Source organism: Apus apus, chromosome 3 (assembly GCF_020740795.1).
Source record: "Apus apus isolate bApuApu2 chromosome 3, bApuApu2.pri.cur, whole genome shotgun sequence".
Taxonomy (NCBI): domain Eukaryota; kingdom Metazoa; phylum Chordata; class Aves; order Apodiformes; family Apodidae; genus Apus; species Apus apus.
The window spans coordinates 1,659,586-1,678,964 of NC_067284.1; the positions used below are offsets into that span (position 1 = coordinate 1,659,586).

At 45.5% G+C, this 19,379-nt stretch overlaps 1 protein-coding gene across 1 annotated transcript in view; it reads right to left on the reverse strand.

The window, feature by feature from the left end:
- The window catches only part of SLC16A10 (solute carrier family 16 member 10), a 74,051-nt gene extending 58,360 nt beyond the window's left edge, over window positions 1-15,691 (reverse strand). The window contains exon 1 of the mRNA XM_051613139.1: window positions 15,167-15,691. Within this exon, the coding sequence (XP_051469099.1) occupies window positions 15,167-15,587 (421 nt within the window). The 5' untranslated portion in view covers window positions 15,588-15,691. The remainder of the gene's footprint in view (window positions 1-15,166) is intronic.
- Between the last annotated feature and the right edge of the window lie 3,688 nt (window positions 15,692-19,379).

Sequence of the window (19,379 nt, forward strand, 5' to 3'; positions counted from 1 at the left end):
AACTCTGCACCAGCCTGTTTTCCATATGAACATGAACTAAAGTCTAGAGCAATCAGAGGATGAAGCTCCCAGAACATCACAGAGGACAGTTCAGCAAATACAGCTAAATTAGTAGCTACATACAACATCAGAGCATCAACCAGCTCTATGGGGCACTGCTTTCTGTTCTGATCTTACACAGCATGCTCTGACAAACCTTCAAAAGTGAAGATAACTTTGACAACACCCCTAGTGATCCAACTAACTGGGTTTGTAAATGTGATCTCTAACTAGCAGACACTGGTGTGCCTGTCAGAATGTGGATACTGTTGGTCAGAGCAAAGACTGTACACATGTAGCACATGCTCACCAGTACACGACAGCATTTTTGATTGTGCTTACCAACATCTGACTCCCATACCTTGCCAGTTCTCTCCTGCTACATGATCACTCTTGCACATTTTGCATCACTGGCTGAAAATCCCTGTGTCACCCAACACTCCAGTGTAGCAAAATTGAGTGAGTCAAAAGAAAAAAACCCAGTAAAAGCCAAATGCAGGTTACTGGTCCAGTGTGATGACTGGCACCAGTGCCATTCAGGAGGGCTGCATTGCACCTCAGTACGTATCATGCCTTTCAGAACACAAACCCCTCCAACCATAACATTTGCTTCAACAGGCCCATAGTGACCCAGATAAAAACAGGGAAAAGAAAGGCAAGGAGGGGAAGAACTATATATAGTTTACCTATTTATGATTTTAGCACATGCCAGAAATAACTACTGAGGGCAAAAATGCAACTACAACTCTGTAACTGATACTCCTTAAATTAGAGAGAAGCATTTGAACAGACTAGCTCTAAAATCCAACAGTACCTTTTCCTATCACAAAACATTTGTGACATCCTTGTCTTACTAAACTGAAACTCATTCAAAGGGCCTGTGCCTGGCTAAGCTAAACTAACTGCACATAGAAAAAGCCTTTACAATTATGAAATTACTTCATACAAAATGGAGAGAGTAGCTAAAGACAAAAAGTATCTGCTAAAACAAATGCCAATGCCAACAGCAATGCACAGCTGTAATCAAAGCAGCACAAGTCAGTTTGGAAGATAAAAGATTCCCTCAATCAATGCCTTTGTGTTATACAAAGCTACATGCAGCAATTTACTGAGAGTTTGTCCACTGCAGACACACAAGAAAATGAAGAATTTTATTAATTATGCCATTTCACACTTAGTGGCAAGATTACCTTAAAATGAATTGATCACACACTCGAGTGCTGAGCTGTTGCAGAGAGACAGGGGGAAGTGCTGGTGGAAATGGCACAGGGAGCCTGGGAGAACTACAGTTCATAGTCCCTGTCACTCTTCTATCAGGAAGTTTAAAGTCAAGAACTGATGGGGGACCCAGCATTACAAGCAGACTCACTGCCTCTGCTAACAGGAGCAGGCATCTTGTTAGGAGCAAGGCATACACAAGATACAGTGGTTGGCAGAGGGCAACCTCTCCCCTCCTCCAGCTGAAGGGCTTACAAAAGCTTTTTGTCACATTTCTTGACAATAGTTATAGGCAAATCAGTTTTGCAGCTCTGAGGTAGCAGGAATTGCATGCAGCACACCATTTTCTTTGCCTAATATTAGAAAAAAATACTAAAAAGACAGAACAGCAGAGCTGAGTGATGCTGACTAAGCTTCTGACTATGCATCCAAAGACTAACACTGTCCATACCAATTTTGTGCAGGTCTACTCCAGCCTTCCCACCAAGCTACCCAGTTCTGTCCCCATCCCCTCACACACACCTTCAGGGTCAGTGATTTCACTGCATGAAACCAAATGTTCATTAAACTGCTGCACTATGAACAAAAGACTTGGATATGTATAGTGGTGTAAAAAGCTGTTAATGCTCCATGCTTCCATTTGTAAAAAATGGGGTTACTCTGATAGGATTAGAAAATACATCCCAAGCTTCCAGAAGACTTTCTGGTGTTGATTTAATTTTCTAGATCACTGCCTGCACCCAGCAGTGTCAGAAATAATTATAAGTCGAGAGTTCTAATTTCTTTCAAGTCTGGAACACAATGTTGGGTTTTTATGAGCCTAAACTACATAAATATTTCACAGGTAGGAAATGCCTTGAAGGTACAAAAGAACAAAAGGGCAATTTCAAATTTGCTTTTATGTGCCAAAGTCATAAAGACTTTCTTTAAAGTACATACCCTCAGTTTTGTCACACAATCACAACTTAAACCATTGAACTCACAGAACCACCCACAGTATTTTCACAAATAAATTGAGGGAGAACCCAAGTCACTGTATAAATTATACACTCAGAATTTGAAACAATATTATCTAGTAACACTACAGCATCTTTCTGAGAAGGTTATTACTCTGAAGCATGACACATCCCACTGACACATCCAAAATATGCCCCATAAATCAGATTATAAATTTCAGTCTCACTCAGAGTTAACAGCACCTCTAGGTAAAACACCACTACCACACCTTTCCTCTCAAAAAATCAGCACCATTATACAGCAGTCAACCAGTTCAAACCACCCTGAAGCTACTACACTATGTGCTAAGCACAGAGCCAACTAACATGAAGTAGGCTTTCCCTCTCACCTATGCAGCCTATTGAGATTATTGCAATCCCAGCATGTTTAATTATAACACAGGATCAGGTTACTGTCCAAGTAAGCCTGGCTGTGGGGCCCAAGAACACTCAGCACTTGTGAGTCTTGACAGGAGAAACAGGCCTCCTTGGGCAAACCAGATGGGTTTCTGTTTTACACCCGTGTCCTTGTTGTGCAGCCATTCATCCTGCCTACTGCCTAGCTGCTGTCCAGACTCCAGTCCAGAGCAAATGAAGCAGCTTCTTCAGAGACATTTGGACAGTACATGCCTGAGTGTAGAAAGCAAACAGGACAGGATCACAACAGTCAGTGCAAGGACAACACAGGGCTCAGAAGTGCCAGCACCAGAGAAAAGCCTCCAAAGATATGGCCCATCTCAGCATTCACTGAGAACCAGTTTTTAATGAGTACTAGCATTCTCTTTTCCTCTGGAATGCTTTGGCTCTTAAGCATTCAATGCAACACAGTAAAAGCCAAAACTAGGACTTCTCTAGTTAGAAGAACCCGGTTTTGGTGTTGTAGTTGAGACTTTTTTTGCAAAAGAGCAGCTTTCTTACCTTGTACACAAAAAACACTGTTCCTGTTCATTCAATACACTTGCAACAATCAAGACTGATTTGTTCCAAAAGAAATTTCTAGACTGCAGAAGCAGAAAGCGTAAAGATCCCGGATTATTTAGTACATTCGACCATAGTGTTTCATCCTTGCTCAGAGTTACAGCATTGATTAGAGTTAAAACTATTAATGATTGGATTCTGTGATCTCAGAGGTCTTTCCAACCATGACTGCTCTGTGATTCTGTAAAATACTTAAATCACTCACCTGTGGTATCAACAGAATCACAGAATCTTAGGGGTTGGAAGGGACCTGGAAAGATCACCCAGTCCAACCCCCCTGCCAGGCAGGATCACCCAGAGCACATCACACAGGAACGTGTCCATTTGGGGTTTGAATGACTCCAGAGAAGGAGACTCCACAACCTCTGAGCAGCCTGTCCCAGGGCTCTGTCACTCTCACAGGAAAGAAGTTTTGTCTGACGTTTACGTGGAACCTCCTGTGCTCCAGTTTGTACCCATTGTCCCTTGTCTTATCACTGGACATCACTGAACAAAGCCTGGCTCCATCCTCCTGACACTGCCCTGAACGTGTTTGTAAACATTGATGAGGTCGCCCCTCAGTCTCCTCTTCTCCAAGCTCAAGAGACCCAGCTCCCTCAGCCTTTCCTCATCAGGGAGATGTTCCACTCCCTTCAGCATCTCTGTGGCTCTGCCCTGGACTCTTTCAAGCAGTTCCCTGTCCTTCCTAAACTGAGGGGCCCAGAACTGGACACAATATTCCAGATGTGGCCTCACCAAGGCAGAACAGAGGGAGAGAACCTCCCTTGACCTACTAACCACACCCTTTCTAATGCACCCCAGGATGCCATTGGCCTTCCTGGCCACAAGGGCACATTGCTGGCTCCCGGTCATCCTCCTGTCCACCAGCACCCCCAGGTCCCTTTCTCCTACCCTGCTCTCCAGCAGGTCAGCCTCCAACCTGTACTGGTACATGGGGTTGTTCTTCCCCAGATGCAAGACTCTGCACTTGCCCTTGTTGAATTTCATCAAGTTTCTCTTGCCCAACTCTCCAGCCTGTCCAGATCTTTACAATGAAGTAGAAAGATTTTTCTGGGAGTACTTACCCAACACATTTTCTATTTGGAAACTTATTATTGAAGCATCTTGAAAAAATGGCTAAAACAGAGACAATCCTTACTGCCAATTTTACAAGTAATTTGCAAAAGGGCGATAGTTAAAGAAGAAGGGAATTAAGGTAATAGCTAGTATGTTTTAAATTACTTATTATTCCTCATATATATATATGTATTCTTCAAATGCGAAATAAAACTATCCTGAGGTACTTTGAGGATATATAAAGTACAGCTCTACTGAACAAAGCACAATGCAGTGTACAGATAGCCAAGAAATTCACTATTTCTGCTTTTTACAGCCAAAAGGCAACAAGAAAGTTGCTTCACAACTAGCAGTCCAAACATAACCCCACCACCTAACAGACACCATGTTCCATGGGATTGTAGACACGCCACTGATAACAGCAAGAGGCTGGGCTCAACATCCCAGTCTTCCCTTCCTGTGTGTGGGAACTAACACTGATGATTTTTAAATTGGTTCCATCCTTGCTAAAGGGCTGATACTCTAGCTAAGCTATTAGAACAAGTAATTTATATCCAGTTCCCATGAAAAATAATGACAGGACACAAAACAGAGCTGCTATTATTGTAATAAATTAGATTTCTGGATGTAAAATGGATAACATAAGATCACAAGGGAATGTTTTCTTCTACAGTTATCCTTTCTGTACATACTTGCTGACTGCTAAACAGCAATAGACTGAGGCTGCATGAAGTGTAGGTGTTCACAAATGATTAAGAAATTTCTGGAAGATCTGTGAAGAACCGAGGTGATCCCTTCTGCTGCCAGAAGTGTTCTAAAACCCAGCAGCTCTGCTCTCAGCGCTGCCTCAGTTTGGGTGTGAGCAATCAGCAGCTGTCCTGCCTTGTGGCTGACAGGAGCCCTTTCCAGCAGGGCAGTGTGGAGGCTGGAGAGGACCAGGCTGCCAATGGCAGTGACCCGGGAGGGCCCCCAGCAGCTCCTGTGGGCAGGGCAGTGCTCCTGCCCCTGGGTGCAGTGTGAAAGGGCTGTCAGGGCACACGCTTTGGTTCCGCCAGTGGGACATCTCCATGCTGATGGTGCTCTCCGTGGAGAACATCATTCCCCCAGCAGCCGCCTTCCTCTGCCTCCCTGGGTAGGATCAGCACAGGTGCTCCAAGGTTATTGAGGGGCAACCTCATCAGTGTTTACAGATATGTTAAGGGTGAGTGTCAGGAGGTCAGAGCCAGGCTTTGTTCAGTGATGTCCAGGGATAGGACAAGGAGCAGTGGGTGCAAACTGGAACATAGGAGGTTCCATGTAAACATCAGAAAAAACTTCTTTCCTGTGAGAGTGACAGAGCCCTGGGACAGGCTGCCCAGAGAGGCTGTGGAGTCTCTGGAGACATTCAAACCCGCCTGGACACATTCCTGTGTGATGTGCTCTGGGTGACCCTGCTCTGGCAGGGGGGTTGGACTGGGTGATCTTTCCAGGTCCCTTCCAGCCCCTAGGATGCTGTGATTCTGTGGACCATCACTGCAACTCTTTCCAGTCAGGTCATAACTACTGATGAGGGTGGACTCCACATTTGTATGCTCCTTATGTCTTTAATATATTTGTATATATTTGGATGTAATTCACCATTAAACCTGTTCTAAGTTTTTTTTTCCTCCAACCTTAAAGTCCCTCTCCCTTATTCCCCTTTTATCTTAACCTAGGAGGACAGTGGGGGAACAGCAGGGAGCATCTGTCCCCTGTTATTGGCTAAAATGTAGAGGCAGCTACTCTCTAAGCATTATAGACCAATGCTTATTGAAAGTGCTTATACCCCTTAGCAACACACAGCAAGGTAAGTTAGAATTTTATGAATATATGAATATATAAAGCATGATCTTCGAGGTGCAGGATTCTATTAGAAGTTCTTATTCATTTCAGACCAAGAAGCCCTTCTTTTCCCTATGATGATTTTACCCTACATTTGGAAAAAAACTGTCCTAAAAATCTAGACTAAGATTTATTTTTTACATGCATTTTGTTTAAAAGTAAAAGCCTAGAAAATACTGAGTTCCAATCACAATTTTTTCTTAACACTTAGCAAACTAGAGATGCTTCACTGTGACTAATCAAATACTTGTATTCATTTCCAAATGTTTTAGAAGTATTCATAAACCAATCCATAACACTGAAAATGAGGAACTGAAATACAGATTAGGATAATTTCCATAAGTATAACAATGCTACAGCTAAACCTCAACTGCACTGAGTTGCTCAGTTAAGATTATCTGCATGTGGCTCTTCAAATAGTATCTATATAAAATTTAGGAAGCATTAAATGCTAGATTTCATATGACTGTTGAAGCCTAATCCAATGAAAGGGGCTGGCCTAGAGCACAGCTCCAAGAGCACGGCCAGGCAGCCAAGACAACAGTTTGCACAGCAGCTGCCAACAACAGATCATATCAAGGAGGGCCAGGAGCTCTTCTAAGAACAGCAAACACTTGCTCAGCAGTGGTGGTGCCACAGGGCACAGTCCCTGTAACAGCAGCTAGGGGAACAAGTGTCCCTGGCACACTGTAAGTCCTGACCAAAACAGTGCTCCTGAGGATCCACCTGAACAGGTCTGGGGGTCCTCAAGTCAGACCACTTGCCTGCAGAAGGTTTGTGCTGGGAGGGTGTGTATTACCAGGTGAAGGAGCCGTGGGAGGTCAGCACACTGCACTGCACCAGAGATGGCAAGAAAGATTGACTTTATCTTCTCCAAGACTCTTAACGCTCAACCATGCGGAAGGAGAAGGCAGTCTGCTTACTGCTGTGAATCCTGCACAGGGCTGCCATGATCAAGGAATTGAAGCAACTGAGATGAGGGAAGAACTTTGTAGAGTTGGGATGACGGTTGGACTCGGTGATCTCAAGGGTCTTTCCAACCTGAATTGTTCTACAATTCTATGAGATGAGAGGCTGAGGGATGTGGGGCTGGTTAGGCTGAAGAAAAGGCTGGGTGGGCAAACCTTACAAGTGTGCATAAATACCCAAGGAGAGGAATTAAAAAGACTGAGCCAAACTCTTCTCAGTGGTATCCAAGAAAGAGGCAATGGGCACAAATTGAAATACAGAAAATCCTATTTAAATGTAACCAATCTTTTTTTACTCTGTTGGTGGTCAAACACTGGCACCCACAGAGGCTGTGGACTCTCCATCCTTGGAGATGGTCAAAACCAACTTACCAACTGGGTAAGGTCCTCAGCAGCTTGTTCTAGTAGATGTTGCTTTCAGCAGAGCTCTACAACCTTAACCACTTTGTTACTATCTGTAACTACTGAATTAGCTCAAACTAGCTAGAAGCGTAAATAAACAATGTGTAACAGTTTGAGAACAGTCCACTACATTTCTTCATGCAAAGCCAGTAACTGAAAAGGAAAAGACACCAATAATATTTAAACTTTAAGCTAGGTCAAAAGACTAAAGAAATAAAATAATGACAGAAGTGGCAGATTATTCTTAACACACCAAGTGTCTGGAAGCAAAGCAGACCAAGTTAAAAGATAAAGCTGTCTTTCTGGATAGGCAAGCAGCACTAGCACTGGTACATCTTACTAAGAACTACAAAAGGGGTCTGTTAGTAAGGACACACATTTTGCTAACTTCCTGTTTTAGACAGCAGCTATTTATGCTAACTCTAAAGTCAGGAAGGGATTTGAGGAACCTCAAAGAATGGTAGCCAAAATGGATGAGGACACTGAAGAGTCTACAGAGACCAATAAACACAACAAAGCTGAAGAGTAAGGAGAAAACTAGAAACACATTGGGAAACTTTAACTAAACCCCACTGAATACAAGCACTGACAGAAAGTAGCAATGAAAACATTCTGTTACACACATCATGCAAACTAGACAACTTGGTGTCATTGTAGTGCATCATGTCATGCCATTAAACAGCAAAGCCTCCTTTGGAATATGTCACAGAGCCTTTTTTTCTCCATATTACAGAAGGCTATAGAAGCACCAGAGACAACGACAAAGAAATAACACTAACTGAGAGTATGAGAAGTATTTCACATAAAACAGAAGTGTTAAGCCTTGAAAGATTTCTCTAAGGAAAAGACACAAGATGACTCACACATGGAAATATGTATAAACACATGCACCAGTCCCAGGGCACTTTGTCTGAAAGCAAAGTGGTTGATGACAGACAAGCAAGTCATCTAGACCAAGTGTCTTCAAACGGAAGGAAAAAAGTTTATTCTGCTACTTGGATGTCAAACCAAGTTTGAGTCTTCAACCATCTGCAGAACAGTCTAACCACATGATACTTGGATTAGAAACGAGTGCTCAATACAAAGATTTTACACCTTTTAGAAACCACTATTCAAGGATAAGACTGGAAAACAGTCTGAACACCAGCTTAAGACCCATCAAACAAGGCATTTCTGTCATGAATGAAAAATAAGACAAGAATAAAGTTTCGTTTTAACCCTTATTTTTAAACACATTTTAACCTCATGTTCAGGAACTCTTTCAATACTTTGACACATGTAACTAGATTAGTGTAACTACAGGCAAGCAACTACATGTATCTTTTTAGTGTTATAACAATGTAATAGTTTAAGAGAACATCTTTACTGCTAAGGTTTTACTAACAGCAAATTACTCTGCAGGACATTCAACAGCAATTTGCTTTCATTCAACCTTTCACCTCATGAGTGAAGTACAGTAAAAACTTCACATTGTGGCGAGTTTGGTTGAAGGAGTTTTGAGGGACACAGTTTTGCCTGCAAGGCAACACACAACAGCTCTAACTTGAGGCACATGCATTTAATGCAGTGGTGGCAAGAGCCAGCCATCCTTCAAATGTCAGCGGGATGTTTCATCTGTATGAAATTAAAGTACTGCCTCTAAAGAAGGCCACAAAACTCAACTGGTAATGAGCTTTCAGACATATTAGGAAGACTAATCTTCATAAGCAAGCTACTTGTTCCAAGTTAATTGCAGTTGGAACAGGAAGAGGTTTAACCAATGTGAATTCCAACCAGATGAAAAAGACAGAAAGATAACCTAACTGGCAGGCACATGGCTAATGAGTCTGCAGACTGGCTATCAGGAGTACAAGAGAAATGCTCCAGAGCTGGAGGCATAAAGAGATGTGTGTGAATAAACAGTACTGGGATTAACTATTCTGAAATAAGGAGAGAGAATGTTCTAAAGAAACTACCATAAACTCTCCAGTTTGACACAGTCAATTTCAGCTGCTCCAGAATATCCATCTCCATTCACATGTACAACCACAAAGCCAGGTCAAAAAACAACAAAAATACAACTGCAGCCAAATGAGTCATTATTTTACATCAGTCACAGAATTATTAAGGTTGGAAAAGACCTCCAAGATCCTCAAGTCCAGCCATCCACCCAGGAAGTAAAAAAAACAAACAACAACCACCAAAACACAAAATGAGCAACACCACATGCCCACTAGAGCAGGTCCTGAAGTGCCACATCTGCAGGTTTTTTAATGCCTCCCAGGACAGTGACTCCAGCACCTCCCTGGGCACCTGTTCAGGTTAGTTTTCAGCCCATCTGCTTCCATTGCTGGTTCCCTGCACTGGTTTCAGTGGCCACACAAACATGGGAAGGAAGGCAGACTGCAGGAACACTGATACCATCAGTCCAAGCTTTTGTGGAACTACATCCCTCATTGCAATGCATTCCTTATTGGCTAGACAGTTACATAGTAGTGTCCTTTCTTGTACATCACACAAATCACAGTTTTGGTTCTCTGGTAACTTCCATGTTCCAAATTTTATTTATTTCTTCTTTAAAAGAGAAAAATAAGCCAACTGCTCTCTTATAAGCCATGTGACATAATTCCAGCTTGCCAAGCTTCTCAATTTAGCAAAAACCACATCCCATAGAATTAGAGATGAAAGAGTGGTTCTGAAGGACAGTTACAGAACAAGGTCTTGAATGATAACAAAAATGATGGTGTTTTTATCTCTGAAGCAAGGCTAAGGAAGACAGCGAAAGATTCAAGGAAAGAGTAAAGGGAAAACTTCAAACTGTCCTGTTAAACTAAAAAGCTGGCCTTGCTCAGCTCAGGAGTCCTTAGAGCAGCCTTGCAGTGCCTGAAGGGGGCCTACAGGAAAGCTGGGGAGGGACTCTTCACAAGGACACTTAGCAACAGGGCAAGGGGCAATGGCTTTCAACTGGAAGAGGGGAGAGGCAGGTTGGATAATGGGAAAAATATTTTCTTTATGAGGGTGGTGATGCACTGGAACAGGTTGCCCACGGAAGCTGTGGATACCCCTTCCCTGGAAGTGTTCAGGGACAGGTTGGACTGGACTTTGAGCAACCTGGTCTAGTGGGAGGTGTCCCTGCCCATGCAGGGGGTTGGAACTAGACAGCATCTGAGGTCCCTTCCAAGCCAAACCATTCTGATTCTATGAAACTAAGTTATCCCCTGTAGCAGTGGTTCACTTGTTGTCAACATATGTGGATCTCTCCATTCGTCCAACATTATTTTCACAGTATCTGAGTCACAGCCTGGATATGACAGCAAAGACAGAATTCTCCTCTCTGCCCTACTGGACCCACAGCAATCCAGCTCCAAAAGCCCTGCTGGTGCCGACAGTGTGAAGCCAGCTCAATGAACTACCCGTCTTTCTGATATCCAGACACATCACCAAAGGCTGCACCTTACACAGCCAAGCCAAGGTAGATACAGACAAGCACACAGCCAGCCAGCCCATGCACAAAAGGAACATGGGATGCAGAGGATGCAGAAGTGTAACAACAGCACACACTCGCTGTGTGGGGCTATTTGTGCAGGTGAAGATGAACAAACATACTGGGAATCATCCACTGGAGTTACAGAACCAACATTGTAAATCATAGAATGAGAAGTAATTAAACTAGTAGAACACATATTTTTATCTGACTTTTTTTTAAAATAAACCCCTGTATTTAAATCTCTGTTGCCATTGGTACCTTAGCGCTTATCTGCTTTTTGAAAGCAGGTATGTATACATACACACAGACAAACCTCTACAGCACAGGCATCTATCAAGAGCACAACACAGGACCAAATGGAGCTCACATGCCAAACCTCTACCCAAGGTAACACGGGGTGGTTGGCTGGCTCAGTGCCTCCCATCCCTCTGTGCCAACAGCAACAGGGAGAGGAACCAAGTTCTCTCCCTGCTACAGCTTGGACTGACCCTGATCGTTCTTCTTCAAGGACAATCAGGCTACAACTGCATCTGAACACCAGAGGCCTGCTAGGTCTGCCCTGTTTCCAAGGTCTAGGAGCCTCCTGAACTTCATCACCATTGTGTTTAAGTGCTTCCATTAACTCTCCTAAATCCTGCAACAATGTTAATTGCAGTCATTAATCTTACTTATCCAGTGCTGATGCTGGATTCCGGAGAGCCTTGTTGTCTTGCCTGTACTTCTGCTGCCTTCCACTCCTTATCTGCAAGGCAGAGTCTCTTCTGGACTACGTCCTCCTCCTCCTCCCATTTTGCCTTTCATGCTGATACATATTCATCCATCTACTAAAAATAACAAAAATAGCACATACTCTGATTACTTAATTCCCTCCTATTTTGCCTTACATAGAGATAGGATACTATTAAGAGATGACAAAATATTATTAAAAGATAACAAAAGCAGCATGTACTATAGACTACTCAAGCCCTCTTCTTGAGGAAAACATCTGGCAAGAAACAACTATTGGCTGGTCCCAAAAAAGCAGGCACACAAAAACTTCTGGCAACACATACGCTCCCAGCAAAATAAAACAAAAATAATTTTTTTTTTTAAAGTTGAATTCTGTGGTACTCTGGATCAACCGCAAGATTCCACAGACACCTGGGGTCCCAGGAGAGATTATCTGGAATATTCATGCCTCTCAAAAATCAGCTTTTCAGATTAAAAAAAAATAATAATTCTTTTTTCAAAAGGATTAGAATATTAAATTCTGTATTCCAAAGCAAAACCACACAGCCAGGAAACTTGCATTACAAACCCCAGTTTTCAAATTAATTAAATCTGACTCAAACTCAGTTCCCACCACCAGTTTTGAGTCACAATCAGTCCAAACACTAACTGTATTAAATGCTGTCAATACCTTGGGAACGACCAGACTCGGGTTTTCTCTAACACTAAAATCCTACTGGGTTTATCCCATTAGTCATCTTTTTTCTTTCTATAACATGCTGGCTAATCAACAGTGTTGAGGAAGAGCTACACCAAGTGCAATTTGCCATTTCTGATCATATCTCTCCTTCCTGGCAAGGAAGTATCAGCATTTGTTTAGTTCAGTTCAGTCTTGGTGCTACCTACAAGATAGAAAACTAGCAGACAGTTTCTAGGCAATACAGCTCAACACCAAGGAACAAAAAGTCCTGTTGGACAGCTACTGCCTAACCCTGATAGTGCCCAGACTCATGAGGGTACTTTCAGGTATTAAAAGGAAGGACACCTTTTTATCTGCTGTTCTGCTATTTACAGAAGCCACTTGTGTAGTGGCAGTCCTCTTCTTCACATGCACACAAGTCACCTTGTTGAGGCAGCTATCACCTGCCATTTCTCCCAACTTAAACTCATTGGGATTTAAAAAAAAACAAACTGAGTGTCTTCTGCACTACTCAAAGGAGAGTTCATCTGCCAGAGAAAAACAGAATGCAGTTGTAGGGGGGTTTTTTTGTTTTTGTTTTTGTTTTTTAATAATAAAAGTGATGCAGGAGGTGATGTCTGCATCCAGGACTTGGATCTCTTCCTGCTCTTCTAGCAGGATGCAAAACAATTAGTCTATAATCATAGATTCATTTCGGTTGGAAGGGACCTTCAAGATCATCCAGTTCCATCCCACTGCATGGGCAGGGACACCTCCCATCAGACTAGGTGGCTCAGAGCCCCGTCCAACCCGTCCCTGAGCACTTCCAGGGAAGGGGTATCCACAACTTCTGTGGGCAACCTGTTCCAGTGTGTCACCACCCTCATAAAGAAAATATTTTTCCCATTATCCAACCTGCCTCTCTCCTCTTCCAGTTGAAAGCCATTGCCCCTTGCCCTGTTGCTAAGTGTCCTTGTGAAAAGTCCCTCCCCAGCTTTCCTGTCATGTTTCATTTTTTTCTCCCCACTCTTTTCTGCAGTTGGGCAAATTTTAAAAAACATGGGTGGAGCACACTTGTAAGCTCACCTCACTCAAACACCCGTGATGCAATTACTTTTCTGGAAGTAAGAGATACTCATTGCAATCCTCTTCTTGTGGATTATTTTGATACTGTATCATTACCTAAAATTCACTTTTTTTTTTTTTTAAGGCAGAAGAACTCTACTTGGTGAGGTCATGACTAGAGAAGCAGATCCTCAGAAAAAGCAATGAGAGAACCAACTACCCGTGTGTTTTTGGCCTTCTGGCTGACAGGAGGCTCCCTGCTCAGGACACAGGTTCTCAGCACCTCTGAACACCTCCTCTCCTCCTGCACAGGCTAAGGAGCCTAGGCAACTCCTTCTGGATGTGCATTTCCCTTCTGTGAAGCAGGCACAGCCACACCTAACGTGTAGACAGACAGAGCTCCCCACACTTCTTGCTCAGGAACACGGAGCTATAAATGCACCCTACAGGTGACCACACAGCCCGAACACTGGACAGTACCTCCCTTAGTCCACAACAGCCTTCCAGCTGTCTTACTTCAGTTTAAACACCTGTCCCAGTTTTCTACTTTAGACAAAAGTACTGCTAGTAAGTCAGGGGAGGAAAATTAGCTTCTGTGTCTCCTCAGTTTTAGGCCCACTTATTCCACTATTAAGAAAGACACAGACTTTATATCACTTTTAAAGGTCTGTAACAGCACTCTGTACTGTTTCCTAGAAGGCTTAAAAGTCTGCAGGGCTACATAGCCAGAACACCTTTTTTTAATAAGGAACAAAAACCTAGAAGACAACATCTAGGTTTTTTCAATATTTCGTTTTAACACCTTAATATGCAATATACCTTTCAAATAAGCCAACTTCATTGTTATGGACTTTAAAAAGTTATTATGGTGGTTAATTCGTTGTTACTGTGAGAGCCAAAAGCTGCATTTCCTCAACTTACAAAGCGAATCGACAAGAGGCTTTTCAAAGAGAACTTAAATAAAATGGAATAGATGTTCAGCTTTGAGTTGATGCGTATGTGTCTGCAAGGATTTACATTAGTAAGGGCAGAGTGGAGATTCCAGTGGGAGAGAACTGTTACGTCTTCAGTAAACACTGAAGTAAAAACTGGCGAGTTTCAGGATACTGCAGTAAGCCTGCACACGGCAACGCTGGTTTTGGCAAGCGTGAAGCCCCCTCTTGACATACTTTAGGTGCCACTGTGCCCCACTGCTTCTTAACCGTTTAGACTAATCACTCGGCTAGTGAAGGCAGGGACGGCTAAAACTTTCCGGGACCCAAAAGCGCCTTTTTTCCCCCAGTAACGCCGGACGACAGAAGCACAAAACCGCAGCGGCAGGAGCGGGAGGACACCTGCTCCTCTGCCTCCAGCTTCCCCGCGGCGTGGCAGGAGCTCGCTGCCCCCCGGGGCAGGGCTGGGAGCGCGAACCCTGGCAGGGACGAGAGGAGCTTCTCCTGGCTCGGCAGAACGAGCGTTTCCGAGTCCCTCAGCGCGGCCCCACGTGCTGGGCAGGCTGCGGGGCTGGCTGCGGGGCTGGCTGCGGGGCTGGCTGCGGGGCTGGCTCCGGCCGGGCCCTGCCGCCCGCCCGGGGGCTCCCTGCCCGCCTCGGGAAAGGCGGGACGGGACCCCTGCCCAGCCGGACGGGGACAGGGAGACCGACGGCCCGAGCGGGCACCGAGAGCCCCGGGCCGGGCTGCGGCGGGGAAGGCCCGAGGCGGAAAGGGCCGGAGGCGACCCCGGCCCCCCTCACCTGTTTTGAACGTCAGCTGCTTGTCGTCGCTGCCGCCGAAGAGCTGGAGCATGGAGACGAAGAGGACCCCGCAGGAGTTCTGGATGCCGAAGACGGCGCCGTTGCACCACATGGCGGCCAGCATCACCACCCAGCCCCAGCCGCCCTCGGGGGGCTCGGGCTCCGCGCCCCCGGGACACCCCGCACCGCCGGGGGCCGCCTCCCCCTCTTCCCCCTCCTCCTGCACCGCCACGGCGGGGGGCTCAGCCCCGCTCTCCCCGCCCGGCGCTGCGGGGCTGCGGCTCCGGGGGCTCCCCTGGCCGCCGCTCCCCCGTCGGGGGGGCTCCTCCTCCTCCGAGGCCGCCGCCGAGGCCGCCGGGCCGGGCAGGGGGGGCGCGGCGGGGTCCTGCTGCGGCGCCAGCTGCTCGCTCACCGGCGCCATCCTCGCCTCAGACCGGGGCTGCGGGCATCGCGCGGCTCGGTCAGTCAGGGAGGGACGGGACCGCTCAGCCCCCCCGCCCCCTCCCTTCCCGCCGCCGCTTGATTTTAAAAGGGGGGCTCCCGGGGGGGGGCGGCAGCGGCACGCGCGCGGCGCCGGGCGCTGATTGGCTGGCGGCGGGGGGGCGGGGCGGGGCGGCGATAGGCGCGCGTGCCGGGGAGGGGGGGGGGGGGGCGCGGCGGCCGTTACCGGGGGGGGTTTGGCGGGAGGCGCCTCGCGGCTCCTCCGGCACCTCAGGGCGGGCGGGCAGCGCCGTAAACAAGCGCCTTGGCCCCGCTCCCGCCGGGCGGGCAACTGCGCTGTCTGGGCAGCTGGAGAGCCCCGGAGAGGAGCGGGGGGGAGAGGGGGGTGTTGAGGAAAGTCTGCCGCTCGCCGGCGGGCGAGGGAGGGGAAACAGCCCTCGGGCCCCATGCCGCGCCCCGGGCTCTGCGCGGTTAGTGCCTCCCCCAGCGCCCTCCTGGCATCGGCTGTCATAGAATGATCACGGAATCATTCAGGTCGGAAGGGACCTCAAAGATCATCCAGTTCCAACCCCTCTGCCATGAGCAGCGAACCACCAGCCCAGGCTGCACAAAAACCTTGTCCAATCTGGCCTTAAAAACCTCCAGGGACGGGGCATCAACAGCTTCCCTGGGCAACCTGGGCCAGGCTCTCACCACCCTCACACTCCAGAATTTCCTCCTCATGTCTCACCTCAATCTCCCCTCCTCCAGTTTTCATCCATCCCCCTTGTCCTCTCCCTCCCTGCCCTTGTCCCAAGTCCCTCCCCAGCTTTCCTGGAGCCCCTTCAGGCACTGGAAGGTGCTCTAAGGTCTCCCTGGAGCCTTCTCTTCTCCAGGCTGAACACCCCAACTCTCCCAGCCTGTCCCCAAGGAGCTGCTCTCCAGGACAGCTTCTCCACCTCCCCTCGAGCCAACCGTGGTGAAACCATTCATCCCCTGCTGTCTTCTCTTTTTCTGTACAAAGGGAGATAAAATACTGCACTTGCACACCTGATGAAATGATTCCCGCTTGTGCAGAGGCATCAACTCTTGACCTTTCCTCCCCACAACCAGGGAAGTGAGAGGACAGGGGAGGCTGAGGAAGGTCAGCAGGGTTGAAGTGACAAGCTTTTTTGACCGGTGATCCTGCTTCCAAACTCTCAACTGCACGTCTGTTCCTGTGTCTGGCAGCCACTTGTGCTCTGAGCAGTTTGGGCCTGATGAGGAAGGGGAGCTTCTTGAAAGAAAAACAACAGATTAAATCTGGGTACTTCGTCATTCCCTGTGAGACCTGTAGGGCTCAAAGCAGCCTCTTGCATTCCAGTGCCATTCCCGTTTCTTCCCTCAGAACCTGCTCCTGCTCCATCAGTTGCACCATCCAAATTCCCTGCCTGCCTGTTAAAAGCCTCTTCCTCCTATTTTGACCCTGAATCACCTCCTCCCACCTACCTACCTCAACAAAACTTAGTCCAAAATAAAGCACGGATTCATAAGACCACGCTTTGTTCAGCACAAGCTGCTCAGTGACTCCCCACATGAAAAGTAGTAGCTAAAGAAAGAAAACCATATAATGACATAATGAAAGCACATTGAATGGGTGTCAGCTTCAAGAATCCTTGGCTTTTGGAATTAATTGACCTTTGTATTTTTAATTTTGAATGTTTAGCGTCCTCCAGTTTGTTTAAAAATAGGGGTTTATAAATACATTAATGATAATAAATTGCATTCCCGTGCCCATCTAAGTCAAACATAAAAACATTACGCAGGCACACACAACAGCAGTAGAACACGGAAAAAAAATAAAAGCCCACAACAAAACAAATTATAGTTCTATGAAATACACGATAATTGTCAGAGGAAAAGAGGGAACTTTTGGCTGACTGTTGAAAAACACATCTGTTCCCCGCAAGGAGCAAGTTTTAAGGCTTACGAAAACCCCCAAGCCTATCATAAGCTTAAATATGCTCAGAATATTTTGTAAGCAATTTAGCATGCAAAAGTTAACACTTCACACTCTCCAGCAGGTCTTTGTCCAGAGGCTCTTGTCCTTACAACAAACCCAGCTTTCCCCCCACCACCATATAACATCTTTTAACAGTTATGGCAGAGCAAACCTTTTTTTTTTTTTTGGAACCATATTCAATATTCATTACATTTGCCAGCAATGATTAACTTAATTAAACTTCCAGTTGCATAGGAATAAACAAGGGCAAAATCCAAGACTGGATCTCGATGTGACTGATCACTGGGCTCAGATCTGCAAGCACTTTGTTATGTTTCCAGCCCCTAGTTAGGCTGCCCAGGTTAGTTCAGCTGCCTTCCCAAATGGGGCCTGTGATCAGACCAGCTCCAGGGAAGAACCACTTGTTTTTTCTGGCTTGGACAGCATTCAGTTAAGCACAAGACTAATTCCTTCTCCACAAGTTTTTCAATAGAATATACTGCAGTTTCATTTCCCTGTTTCCTATAACACTGTAATGACTTCCCCTCTCTTTTTAGGATAAACGATGTGTTTTTAAAAGAAAGAAAGAAAGAAATCACATGCTGTGTGCAACTTCTCCTTCTGGGCATTTAAAAATAGAGATTCTATTTTCTGGGTTTTTTAAGTGTATCCTCTGATTAGTATGAAATAACTATTTTCCCTGTTTCCTCATTGCTGGGAATGGAGAGTCACGGAATCTGATCCTCCAGTGCACACAATTTTTATACATCTGATGATGGCTGTAATTCTTCTGCGTGTTCCTTCAGGATTCTGTATCTTATTACCCTATTCCTACTTATCTTCAAAAAAAAAGAAAAACGTCAACAAAAAAGGTTTGTAGTATCAAAAAATGAGGGTACATGGGGCCTCCCTTTACAAACCTTAATTAGGTGTCTAGGGAAACTTTGTACCTCTTTGGTACACTGTGCTCCTGTCAAGAACTGAGTCTCTTCCCTTTCATGAGAGGTCTCCTGAGATCTCAGCTATTTCCCTGGTAGTTCCCAAGCACAAGAACAATAAAGGTTCACTCACTGTCAGATGATTTCCAACCCCCACCTCCCATAGAAAACGTACTTTGCAAGCAGAATATGGGCAGGTTTGACTTCAGATTGATTTCTAAAGGTTTTTTTCATAACCTAAATAATTCACAATAAAAGCACTGGTGTTTCATTTTTGCCATCTAAGAATTCTAAAAAACAAGACTATTTGAAATTTAAAAAAAAACCAACACAAAACCTAGCTCCAGAAAGATATGCAAAAGGATAGTCACCTTTGGGGCTCAGGTATTTGAGCCCTGCATCATCACAAGAAAAATATTTTTTAAAAGAAGGAAGAGGGACATGAGAGAATTGCCATAAAAATAACAAAACCAAAGAGATTACAGACTTGTATACAAGTAACTGTATCTATTTCAGCGAAACTGTTGCTATGAGCCATAACCTAACACCAAAACAGAGAGGAAAGTGAAACAATCAACTGCGAATGGATAAGCTGAGGAATGTGATGTAAGAAACACCTCAGTTTTGTCCAAGATTTGTTTCTGTTTATAGTAATTTACTTCTTTTAGATGTTTAATTAACACCCTAGTGCTGATAAAATGAATGAGCAGCAATCGCGTGAGAAGAGAGTTGGGGTGTTCAGCCTGGAGAAGAGAAGGCTCCAGGGAGACCTTAGAGCACCTTCCAGTGCCTGAAGGGGCTCCAGGAATGCTGGGGAGGGGCTTGGGACAAGGGCAGGGAGGGAGAGGACAAGGGGGATGGATGAAAACTGGAG